Raw genomic sequence first — 12412 nt, 5'->3', positions numbered from 1 at the left:
ATTAGTTGGGGGCAGGAGACGCCCAGCCCCAACAGATCTATACATCCTGCATTAGGGGCCCCTGGTGCAGTGTAGGGTTACCCCGACACAGGGGCTGGGAGGCTGCTGGAGGGGGGGGGGGGGCAGAGGTCGGGTTCCCCCCGGCACGCGGCTGGCGCCGACGCTTTTGGTTTACAAACATCCTGCAGATGGGTCAATGGGCTGTTTTCAAACCCCTCCCCACTGCTGTGTCGCCCAGGGATGGGGTGCTGGCAGTCCCCAGGCTGGTGGGAGGAGGCAGCAGGGATGTCAGGGACCTCTTTCCATCTGCTGTGGCAAGGAGAGGGAAAGGGGGAGATTTGGCCATTTTTTTGGCTGGCGAGGAGCAGCAGAGCATCTCAGCCACTCTCCCATCCACTTTCAGCCCAAAGGAGGCCTGAGGCCAGGGAAAGGGGCAGAAGCCCTCCGTCCCTCCCTCTCCACCTACCCCACAGCAGGCTGCTAATATTTTATTTAAAATATCTTTAGGAAGCAGAGGACCGTGATGTATCGGATATATTGAGAAAATGCTAATGTGTAATAGCGTGTGTCAGGGGCCTCGTTCATCACCCCGCGCCGCCTTCTGGGGGATCCATATCTAATTAACAGTAATGAATGAGGGAGCCCACCTAATGACAGCCCGCCAGTTTGTTATGGAAATGAGGCAATCCCATTAGGCAAAACACTTAATTAAACAAACTGCTCGGAGTGTAGGCCAGTGCAGGATGGGCACAGGCCCTTTAGGGAACAAGGGAGGCCCTGGTACCCAGCCCTCCACATGCCAGGCTGGGGGCACAGAGGCTGCTGCAGCCTCTAGAGCTGGCTGCCCATGGTCAACTCCAGCAGCAGGGGGCTGGGGAAGCTGAGAGGGACCTGCCAGGGGGGGTCCCAGCTGGGAAGGGGGCAGCAGGACAGTTCACATCCCCCTCTCATCTCTCCCCTTCGGTGGGCTCAGAGGCAGCAGAGGCCAAACACAGATTTCCAATCAAACGTGTGTACTTGGCTCCTGCTCTATTGACACTGAAGCAAGAAGGGCTCAAGGTTAATTCCTTATCAATACCCTATTGTCAGCTCATCCATCATTCTGTGGGGGCAGGGGCTGCCCAAGCTCTCCCTGCCCCAGCCCCCATAGGTTTGGGAGGGTGACTGAAGGATGCCATGCCCACCTCTGCCCACCCCAGCCCTGCCCTCATAGCCTGTCTCTGAAGGTGCTGGGGTGGGCTTGCAGCCATGTGAGGATGCAGAAATGAGGGGATAGGGGGGTCAAGTTCAAAGGGAAGGGCATGGAGGGATGCCCGTGCCCCAGGCTAGGTGAAGGAGCTGTGCGGGTGTGCTGGAGAAGGGGGCATTAGGAGAGGGATCAGGTGGTGGCTTTGGGCCCCCATTTGTGCTATCCTGTTTCCTAATTGCCTCCTAAGCTCCAGCCCTGTGTGCTGGGGGTTCTGCCAGCCGTTTCAGGACTAAGCTCAAGCTCCTTTCCCAGGACTTGGGGATTACAGGGAACCCAAGGGAACTCCAGAGTCCTGATACATGGAGTTCCCAGAAGTTGGGCCATGGTCTGCTTGATCACACTATTACGCAGATTCACTTAAAAAACAGATAACCTTCCCTGGGGTGATGGAGAGGCAAGTGCTGCGACCTGGCCTGCTGGTGTGGAAGGTCAGGAAAGGTATTCCTCTGCTGTTAGATAGACTTGGTTTTAACAATCAGTTAAAGCTGAGAAATGGGATCTAGTAAAAATGCCAGAGGCGGGCAGCCCTAGGGAGAGATGCTCTTCTGTATTAACTCACAATCTCTAGTTCTTGTCATCGGAGTGAGTTCTTGCTGGTCTTTTTCCCTGCCCCAAGAGGAGACCTTTTGCAGGAGATGCTCTCAGGCACACAGAAGCGCTGGGCTGAGCCGTGCTGTTGGGATCTTCCGCAGGACCTGCTCAGCTGTCTCCTAGACTAGAAATCCCTGCATGCAGGAAAGAGGGGTCCTGCTGCCACCTCGTGGAGCTGTTCTCGCCCGGCACGGGGCCCCCGCGGGGGTCTGTCTGCACAGCCGCCCCTGCCAGTTCCTCCTCCGTCACCTCCACGGGCAATGGAGACCGGCCTCACACCTCCCTCCTTCACCTTTCGGGATGTACCACGGGGTTGGATTGCTTGGTTCCATCCCGTCCATTCCCACTTTTCCATCACTGGCAGAGCTCCACACATATACCTGCAGCATCCCAACACACACAAAAATGGGATCTCAGCCAGCACATCTTTAAAACACCATTATGAGGTGTGGGCACAGGTCAGTCTCCACCCAGGGAGGGACCCAATTTGAATTACTCTTGCTGCAAGATGTTCCCCCAGCTCCAAAACCTGACCCCTGACTGGCTGGATCCTGCCCCTTGCCTGCCCAGTTCCCCACCACAGCCTCCCCCAGTGCCACAAGGAGCTCTGGCTGCACAGACACCCTCCCAGCCCTGTCAGGAGCAGCTGAGCACTCTCCAGCCCAGGCACACGGGCCACCCTGACCACTGAGTGGCTTTTTTTCTTTTTCAAAACCATCATGTAACATCACCACTGCCTGGGGAGAGAAGGCAGGACAGGGGAGGAAGCCAGGAGTCAGTTCCCTCACAGGAAACACTCAAATGGATTTTGTTACTGAGGGGGAGTTAATTTTGTTTTACCACAACCGTGGCAGCCAGCCGTGAGCATCCTCCTCTCCCACCACTGTTGGTGTTTCACCCACACAGTTTCACAATCTGCACATGAGGGTTGGACTGCAGGAAAACAAGCTCTGGGCCACATCCCACTCCCTACCCTCGAGGCAAGCCCAGGGATGCCGCATTTTTTCTCCCAATGAACAGATCTGCAGTGCCCCTCCTCCCCATAGCTCATCTCAGAGATTTACCTGGATTTGCCAAGATATCACAACCTTTGGGCTTTCAGTGTTCAGGCTGAAGCTCTTTAGGAACACCGGCTGCGCCAAACCGTGACAGTTTAGCAAGGATTAAGGGTCTGAGGCTGGGTTTTTGTAAATCCAGTAGTGCTTGGATCAGTTCGCAGCAATGTGCCTTCGGGCTCCAAGTTATTAACCTTCTGTTTCAAATAACAAGCCACAGGAATATGGAGGGCAGGAAGGTGGGGGCACACACTCAGTACAGGAAAGCAGAGGGCACTATATCACACCATGCTCACAATTGGAATTAAAACTTGCTGGGATTCAGAAAACAAAACCCACCCAGAAGATTGGTGGCTTGCCCGAGATCATCCTGCTCTCAGGGAGGTGTGTACACAAATTACCCCCGAATTTCAAGGCACTTTTGCAGCAGTGGAAATGCGTGTGAGCAGGTTCCTGTTTGCAAAGCTCAGGACACCTCCGACTGTGGAGCTCCAGCAGGCAGCACCCGCTCCCTGCCTGCTGCCCTGGAAAGTGGGGAAGTAGGGCTGAGCTGGGCTGAGCTGGGGAAGCGGCAATCCCGTGGTGGGGAGGTGAAAGTGGGGATGGAAGGTGCAGCTGGCATGTGAGGCTCTTCCCAGAGGAAGCTTCACCATCCTGTCAGGCAGAGGCAGAGGGTTTAGCTCCAGCTCCTGCCAGCCATGTTCTGCAACAGCCTGAGTCCTTCAACACCCACAGCAATAAACAGGAACAGCAGATTCCCAGGAACAACTGTATTAATTCAGAGGCGTCTATTATGGAGTGTTTAACTGATCTGTAAATACTGAACCTGTGGAAACCACCATGAGGGCAAGTGCTGGTTAAATAGCCTTTATCACCTCGGCTCCCCAAGAGTGTTCATAATGCCACGAACAGGCTGCATACTGAGAAGCCCCAGCCCAGATCTCTGAAAAGGCAGATGAACACATCACAGCTCAGGAGTTACAGCACTGACAGCACAAACCAGGTGTCTTTAAAAAGCTGGGAGGTCTCTGATGGGCTTTCTGGAGATGGGGAACCATGCCTGGATTTCACAAGTCCAGGCTGGTGAAGGGCTTGGAACACAAGCCCTATGAGGAACGACTGAGGGAGCTGGGCTTGTTTAGCCTGGAGAAAAGGAGACTCAGAGGTGACTTTATCGCTCTCTACAACTTCCTGAAGGGTAGTTGTAGTCAGGTGGGGGGTTGCCCTCTTTCACCAGGCGGCAACTGACAGATCGAGAGGGCAGAGTCTCAAGCTGCGTCAAGGGAAATATAGGCTGGATATCAGGAAAAAGTTTTTTACAGAAAGGGTGATAAAGTGCTGGAATGGACTGCCTGGGGAGGTGGTGGAATCACCATCCCTGGATGTGTTTAAAAATAGACTGGATATGGCACTCGATGCCATTATCTAGTTGAGGTGCTAGGACACGGGTTGGACTTGATGATCTTGAAGGTCTCTTCCAACCCAGACATTCTGTGAATTCTGTGAAAACCATAGAAACAAGAATTTCTCCATGAAAAGGGGAACGCTGAAGGCTCTTACCACAGGGTAGCCCTCACAGCCCATTGTCACAGTGGAAGCTGGAACTGGGATTACACCTACAGAAGACTTAATACCGAGCAACAATGGCTCCTACACCTGGAGACAGTTTTCACTTTAAAAAAATTAAAGACAAACCAGGTCATCAGCCCCTTTACAGTTAATTCTCATCTATCCCATATACAACCCACCCCACCCTCTAAAACCACACACATCATGGGGTTATTCTATAAATAAGCCCTGTCACAATAGTCTGCTACAAACAGCCAGTGTGGTCACCACTGCGACTCACCCTGTGCTTTCACTGCTGTGAGGTGTTACAGTTCTTGTTTTAAACTTCCATATAATTTTAGTGCTTCCCAAGGACCTCCTCCTCTGCGTTTCAATCCAGAACAGCAAGAGTTTTGTAATTGTGGATGACAGCACCCCAAGGGTGGGCAAGACCAGCACAGCCACCCACTGGCAGAACCTTTTGCAAAAATCCTCCTGCTTTTTAAGTGCCTACTTCTCCAGGGCAGCTCCTTGTTCAAGCAGGCCCATGTCACAGCCTGCCAGAGCTTCTTCCTGGCAATTTAAAGTTGGCTAAACCTGTTCACCGTGTTATTAATTAGCTTGCTATGCTGTGACATAGCATAAACATATCTCCTCTGTCTTTATCCCCCAAACAAACAAAACCTAAACCCAAACATGGATGAAGTGCAGTGCAATGTGCTACTTTTTCACTAGGTGGAAGGAATTAATTTCTTGTACACATTGCATGGACTGCAAAGACTGATCATCTGAAGAGAACATTATGGACAAAAACATCATATTTCATGGCCATTTGTAGACTGGAGGTGATTTAAGAAATACCCGGTGTGAAGTATAGCTCCAACAGACAGTTCCATTTTCTTCTACAATTCCACCTTTCTGTTTCTGGGGTCTGGTACAGCTGTAATCCAAAAGTTTCCCTGAATATCCAGATGCAAAATAGAGGCTGCTCAAAGATATACAATAACAAATGAGTAGCTCTCCAAGAAAGCAAAACTACTCAGAACACACACAAGACTGGAAGGAAGAGAAACAAAACACTAGACACATTCAAAAATGTTATCTGAAACCTCTGGGTTGAAGAACACAAAAGTTATCACAAACATTTGAGCTCCCACCAAGGATCAGAGAGCTTTGACTGTTCTATCTCAGCTATTTAATGGAACCAGATGACAGTCTGGTCATACTGCCCTACACATACCTTTTCCACATCTTACACTTGGTTTCAGGGCCTGATCTCCAGCAAGGAGAGTACTACAAGAGCTGGGATGCACTGAGAAAAGCAAAAAGTCCTGCAGACTTGGCTTTGTTTGCTCACTGCAAGATAAAAGAAATGGCAGAGAGAAAAATTTAAAAAAAAAGACAAAAAAAGACAACAAAGACATGGAAGAGCTGTACTGTAAAATAAGTACAAGCAACAGAACATGCACATCAGACATCAGGGACAAAGAGACAACAAGGAAAGCAGAGAACAAGAAGAGACAGGAAGAAACAAATAATACTCAGTGGGAGATTCTGGTCTGTGACACCTTGGTAAAGTACATCAACATAAACCATGACAGGATTTCACCTTCAGGACTTTAAACTAATCCATATCTACTTTCTGCTCTAATGTGGCTGGTCCAAAGGCCAGGCTGGAGGCTTTCAGACTTGTAGACCATAGGGGGGAAAAAAAAAACCAAACCAAACAAGAAGACTCTGCTTTCTTCCCTTCAAAGACACAAAAGCAAAGGGGGTGACATTTCCCATAGGATGTGAGCAAAGCAGAGGCAAACACTGAAGGTCATTACAGCACTAAAGAGGCGAGCCCCCAACACAGTCAGACAGGAAAGTCGTGCAGAGGCTGCGGTAATAGGTGGGGTACACCCGCATGTGGCTGACATGAGCCGAATCCGAGAAGTCCACAGCTTTCACAGGGACACCGAGCTGCTGCCGGGCGTTAGCCATGTGCTGAACCTCGCTAGCCTTGATGATGAGATCAGCCTGGGAATAGAGGTAGAGCTCGGGCCAGCGCGAGGGCGCTTTCAGCAGGGCATCGTAATGGCTCTCGTGGATGAAGCGGGTCAGGGGGTACAGCAGGATCCGCAGCACAACGGCCATGCTGGCAAAAGTGAACAGCAGGAAGTACTTGAGCAGCACGTTCATGGAGACCAAGACAGTTGCCAGGGCACGAAGGCCTCCTCGTAAGTTTCTTCTGCCAGGGGCGCTATCAAAAATGGTGCCAGCTACTCTGAGGTTCTTAAACGTCTTGTGGGTGTGGAGCGCCTCGATGATGTAACGGTACAGCATGACACCACCATTGCTGAAAACGTGGAAAAGAACTGGTCTGTTTTCAACACTGTAGTCAAAGAGCAGCTCCAGGAGTCGCCTGGCTGGGGTCTGCAGGGATCTGATGCCAAAGGTCTCAGAGAAGAATATCATCCTCCATGGAGCCGTGTAACGGATGACGGTGCACCCCTAAGAAAAACAGAAAGAGACCCCACACACATTTAAGCTGTGCTGCAAATTACAGAGAGTAGGCAAGCAGCAGTACAAAGAACATGAAAATTTGGGACAGGTTTCCAACAGAAACCACAGGGCCAGAAGAACGTCTTTAGTGTCAGCAGCAAGGCACTGACACAAATAGGGATTACATTAATCATAATAGCACACAGTATTATGAAAAGGCCTCTGCAGTGGCAGAGGCCTGGCTTTGGTCATGTCTGAGATCCTTTCAAATCTTGTGCTAACTGGCACAACCCCTGGAGACCCTGCCACCCACTTTTATGAGTGTTAATCCGAACCCAGGAGGAGAAAACCATCTCCTTGATTCACAGACCTTTGGTATCAGCCATTTTGGTAAGGGGAGCCTGCTCTGGTACACATCCAGCTCATGACACTGAAGCAAATATAAGAAGAAGGAGGAACTTCCTCCTCTCCTTGGGTGCACTTGTTTGCAGCTGTCTCTAAGACTCACCCCCAGCCAACACCAACATGATTTTTGTCAACCTTCCTGAAATGCTCCAGCTGTGCAAAGGAAGAGCTCTGGCTCAAGGACTCAGAACTCCTAAGCAGCTGCCTTTACACTTAAGGCCTTACATTTAGGTACAGATTTGGAAACAGGATCTTGGAGGAGTTTCAAAATAGAGCAGATGGAACTACATTTATAAATGCTTTAGACCTTTTCTATCACCTGAGCTCACTGACATTACACACTGACAAGCACAAAGCAAAGTCACCAAAACAACCCCCCCAGAGCACCCTAAACAGTGAACGAGGAAGAAGAGGATACCAAGTTCTCAAATAAAAACCTTCTCCACCATTTTACCATGGTTACAGCCACTTCCTCTTAGTGAGCTAAGAAAACCCATCCTCTCCTTTCCCATTTCTATGATCTTCCTGAGAGAAAAGTATTTTCCAATAAGTTGTCATGCTGCCCTGCAATGTGCTCCTCATCGGCTCAGCAGCATCTTAAAGCCAGTTAACAACTAATTCTTCACTAGATCAAGCCGATTAATGACTCCTGCACTGGATTACACATTAACAATAGGCTTGTTAATGTACAAACTTTACCACCTATAGTTGGAACAGATTTGGATAAATACAAGATTCCTTTTATGCTGACCAAGAAAAAAAAAATGCAATGTTTCACTGGGTCCCCATGCTACAAGCTGGGGTCATTCCAGTAAAATACAGCATTAGAAAGGAAAATATCATAACTTAGGGGACTGGCAGTAGGACAGATCTCTCTAGTTCAAACAAGGAATTCCTAGTGAGCAGCTATGACTATCACAGGATGCCTGTTTCACAGACAGGATAAAATTAATTTGGCTTACAACATTTAGATGAATCATTTTCACAGGAAGGCACAACAGATACCGATGTGTTCTGTCAGTTCCCACCCCAGCCTCACCAAGTCTGTGCTGTGGCCTAGCAGCAAGCAGTAAACACAGAATCCTTCCCTGCATGTTTACCTGTTTGGAAATCTAACACAGCTCAAGTCATTCCAGAATAATCCCACAATTTCAAAAGCCATAAAATACTTCAGTGAGCCACAGAACAGCTGAAAGCTTCTCCACAGGAGTATTTCTGTCTTAGCTGCACACACAAAGGTGACATCAGCAGCTGTTAGGTAACACTGCCCGGGCTGTGAGAGACAAGGAGCTTTCAATGACAGGAGAACTCTCACTCACTCCCCATGACTGAGACCGAGAGAGGCTTCTGAGAGACTTTACCAACATGCAGGAAAAAGGCAGTTTCACAGTATGACAGTGTCATGAAAATACAGACAAGCTACTCACCTTCTGGCTGTAAATTGCGCTGTATTTGGCCAGGTATTTGTCCTGGCAGCCGGCCCAGCCGAGGAGGATCACCACAGGCTCTCTCTCGGCACTGCCTTCTGAAAGAAATCACAAGTGTTACAGTAACAGCCCTCCAGTCTACCCGAGTCAGAACTTACAGCAACTTGGCTGGTTAGTAAAGTTGAAAGACAATGGTGAAGCAAGTATAAGCTTGACTTCTCGGTCAGTTCCGAATATTGCCTCACGCCGGTTCCACTCCGTGGGCGTGCTCTGCAGGACAGCACAGCTGCAGCCCCTGCAGTTCCCACCGCTCTCCAGTGATGCAGAGCCAGCACCGAACCGATCCCTACGGGAGACGAGACCGCTCTTCCCGCCTCCCGGCGAGGTAGCAGCAGCCGCTGCCACTTCCAGGGGATGAAGGGAAGCGTCCTGCCCTGTCCTCCAGGGACTGCCAGACACCTGCTAGAGCACCAATGCCCCCCGGTTCCTCCTCCCCCACCCCAGCCCGCTCCCCCTTCTCCGCTGGCAGAGGCCCCCCCAGTCCCTGCTGTCACTGGTGTCCCCGGTCCCGCTCGCCTCCGCACCGCGGGCCTGTCCCGGCTCCAGCTCCACCACGGCCGCCTTCAGCCCGCGGGTGCCCATGGCCGCGCTCCCCGCACCGGCCGCCGCTTCCGCCCTCCCGCCGGAAGCTCCGCCCACCTCCATCCCCGCAGCCAATGGGAAGGGAAAGCGCCCATCCCCCACCACCGTCCGCCCCGCCCCCTGCCCGCCTCCCACTTCCTTAGCAACGCGCCCTTAGCACCGGCCCGGCGCCCCGCCCACTGGCCGCCCATTGGGCAGGGGGAAAAGTCGGGCAGTGATTGGTTCAGCTGCGTGTCAGTCATTTCGCGGGGTAACCGCCCCCTCGGGGCAGGGGTGCGGCAGTGCGGGGCTGAGGCGGGCGAGGGCCGCAGGGCCGGGATGGGCGGAATTGTAGGGCCTGGAGTTGGGACTGCAGCCAGGGGGACCGGGGGATAGGGAGGGCATGAGGGGTGAGAGGGGTTGTTGGCCCTGAGCTGGGTGTTTGGGTCAGGAGGCGTGTGAGGGACTGTAGGGCCTGGAGCGGGGTTTGGGGTGTGAGGGAGCACAGGGCCTGTGGTTGGGCTGGATCAGGCCTGTGGGATGGTGGTCTGGGGCAGGGAATGCTGAGGCTGCAGTGGCTCAGACGGGGAAGGGTCTGGGATGGATGCAGGAGCCAGTGCGGGGCCTGTCTGGGGGTGGGTTTGGGGCTGTGGCTTAGCGAGGGGGCTGGGAGGCAGGACATGTGGGTGAGAGAGGGCCTGGTGGGACTGTGGGTTGAGGGGCTGGGGATGTTGGGGTACACTGAGGAAGGTGCACTGTGCATGGGAGGACTTGAGATGTGCCAGGAAAGGGTGGAACCTGCCAGGGAAACAAGCTCTTCAGTTCTGCTTGAGGCTGGGCACAACCTTGATGTTGCAAGATGCAAAGGTAACACCAAATCACTGCCACTCTGTCCTTCCATGAGTCCAAGGCTATGATTCCCTGGCACCTCACACTCGGTCTGAGGCTGAAGCAGCACCAGTCTGCCTTTTGATCTCGATCTGATGATTTAGCAGTACTCTGGATGTAAAGAACTGCTGAATTGCCAGAGCCAGTTCCTAAATCACTGCGTTTTTTTCTTGGCAGGAATAAAGCCCTGCCCTGACCCAGCCTTGTTCTGATTATTAGGTCCAGTGAACTGGGTGGCAGCCCAGCACTGTTGACAGCAGAGTTTGAAGCCAACAACCAGGAGTTACATGCTGATGCTAGCACTGACAAACGATTCAGTCAAGTCATTTAACTTCCCTGTGTCTGTATGTTCCCATATGTAAAATGGTCATAATAAAAACATTAATGTACATTTTCAGGGTACTTTGCAATGTTGGCTTAAAGACTCCTGTGTCAGCAGACGCTGTTATTACAGCAGCCAGAGACAAGACACCACTGTATCCTCTGAAGCCATGTCATCATTGTTTCAAACTTCTTTTTTTTTTTGCCATTGATTCATAAGCAAGCCCTTTGTATCACTAAAATCCTCACGTCCAGAGGCTGGTGCTGCTATTTCTGAGTAGTGGGGGGGGGGGGGGGGCGGTGTTACTGCAGCTTTATAATAAAAACGGGAGAACATTACACCACCAACATCTTAAACATAAATATGGAAACGTTAATTTAGAATCAATTTTGGGATGTTTCAGACTGTAAAGTTCTTTTAACTAGATCTCTGTTGAGGACAGAGGAGCACTTTATGGGACTGTAAATTTCATGCAAACAGTCTCTGTGAAATACAGATTCCCCCTACACACGAGCTGTTCTCTCAATATCAATCATATGCCTTGTAAGTAATGTTTCACAAATATTCTGTAAATCACAGGAAAATGCTTGCAATAATGTGAAATATGACTTTCACTTGACTGTTTCAGCAGAGGCCCCTAACAGGCCATTCTCCTGTCAGCAGTAACATTTGTTATGGCTAATAACATTTTCAATCACAACTATTTTGGGAAAATGGATTTATTTTAAACCTGCTTCCCCGCAAAGGAGGTCCTGAAAATGCCCTGCCAAGGACACAGATGCCTTACAGAGCACAGACCGTTAATTCCCAAATGAAATTTCATCTCGTCTTAATTCTCAAGCATTGTTACTTAGCCGGGTTTTTGAAGACTTGACTTGTTTGTTTTTAGGCACTGAGATACATGTTCACATCGTAGTCGTTGTTTTCAGTCTGGTTCACATAATAGGAGTAGAAAGTTACTTTTGAACAGGTATCTTGGGGATGTTTTGGAACTGATTTGAAATTTTGCTCCAGATACTAGGAGAAAGGGCTTAAGAACTTTATAGATAGGGAATTGCTAATCTTGATGATTTGTATTACACTGAAAGAAACTTCTTATTCTGAAACACAAAGATTTTGTGTCATTTTAACTCTTTTTCTCATAAACTGCATTTAAATAAAACTTTAAATGGTGCTTTTGTTAGGTAGGAAGTCCAAGAAGTGCATTAGACAAACTGTGAATTCCTTTCTTATCCTTAGGCATGTTGATACAGCTTGGTTGAGGACAAGGCACCTGTGTTAATGCCACTGTTTGGGACCGTATCCCTCTTTCTGCATCTGTGTGTGGACACAGATCCTGGTGTTTAACTGCGAGGCTCCTTGACACTGGTCAGTGTCCTCCAGCCAAGGCGTGCACAGCTGTGGGATTGCCACACAAATGGAGAGCTTAATCCCTGACATTTCATCTCCCTCACTAAGTGCACCTTCACATTTGTCAAGCTGCACTAGGGGATATCATACTGAGCCAGAAGTGTGTCAAAGACACTTGGCAAAATGTGGGTTTCTTTATTTAACACCTGTGTGAAGAAATAGAAGGAACTGCAGACAAGAAATGTTTCTGGAGCTTCTGTCTTCTTGCCTATAGCTCTTATCATTTTAGCTTTTCTTAGATTGTTTAAAAACATTCCAGGAAAATTAGATAGGGAAAAACGGAGCAAATGTCTGTCATGCTAAAGGGTGCCAAAGCACTTTCCCACTGCCAAGGCCAGGCACATATTCCTGGGGTGGATGTGGGCCTAGTCCCAAATGGCTGTTGTTCCAGCACGTGAGTGAGGACTGT

General features: G+C 50.1%; 1 protein-coding gene across 4 annotated transcripts; it reads right to left on the bottom strand.

Moving 5' to 3' along the window:
* Positions 1 to 5520: 5520 nt before the first annotated feature.
* Positions 5521 to 9445, bottom strand: TMEM53 (transmembrane protein 53). 4 transcript variants are annotated; one of them, XM_010408931.3, is made up of 3 exons: positions 9347 to 9445; positions 8763 to 8860; positions 5521 to 6939 (listed from the first exon to the last, which is right to left on the bottom strand). In XM_010408931.3, exons 1-3 carry the CDS (start codon positions 9402 to 9404, stop codon positions 6277 to 6279), a joined length of 819 nt encoding a protein of 272 aa, XP_010407233.1. In that variant the 5' UTR covers positions 9405 to 9445; the 3' UTR covers positions 5521 to 6276. The 4 variants fall into 4 exon arrangements, with proteins under 4 accessions (XP_010407233.1, XP_010407234.1, XP_019146948.1 ...); XM_010408932.3 differs by having other exon boundaries at positions 8763 to 8857; XM_019291403.3 differs by having other exon boundaries at positions 9339 to 9434.
* Between the last annotated feature and the right edge of the window lie 2967 nt (positions 9446 to 12412).

Source organism: Corvus cornix, chromosome 8, assembly GCF_000738735.6.
Source record: "Corvus cornix cornix isolate S_Up_H32 chromosome 8, ASM73873v5, whole genome shotgun sequence".
In the NCBI taxonomy this organism is placed as follows: Eukaryota; Metazoa; Chordata; class Aves; order Passeriformes; family Corvidae; genus Corvus; species Corvus cornix.
The sequence above is the reverse complement of the archived record's forward strand: the minus strand, read 5'-3'. Positions and strand labels throughout refer to the sequence as shown.

What these genes read in the sequence shown, in the direction of transcription:
- TMEM53 (XM_010408931.3), bottom strand. Translation starts at nt 9,404, where the DNA reads ATGGGCACCCGCGGGCTGAAGGCGGCCGTGGTGGAGCTGGAGCCGGGA. An exon ending in GGAGCCGGGACAGGCCCGCG is followed by an intron (nt 8,861 to 9,346) that starts GTGCGGAGGCGA and finishes GATTTCTTTCAG; the next exon opens with AAGGCAGTGCCGAGAGAGAG. An exon ending in GCGCAATTTACAGCCAGAAG is followed by an intron (nt 6,940 to 8,762) that starts GTGAGTAGCTTG and finishes TGTTTTTCTTAG; the next exon opens with GGGTGCACCGTCATCCGTTA.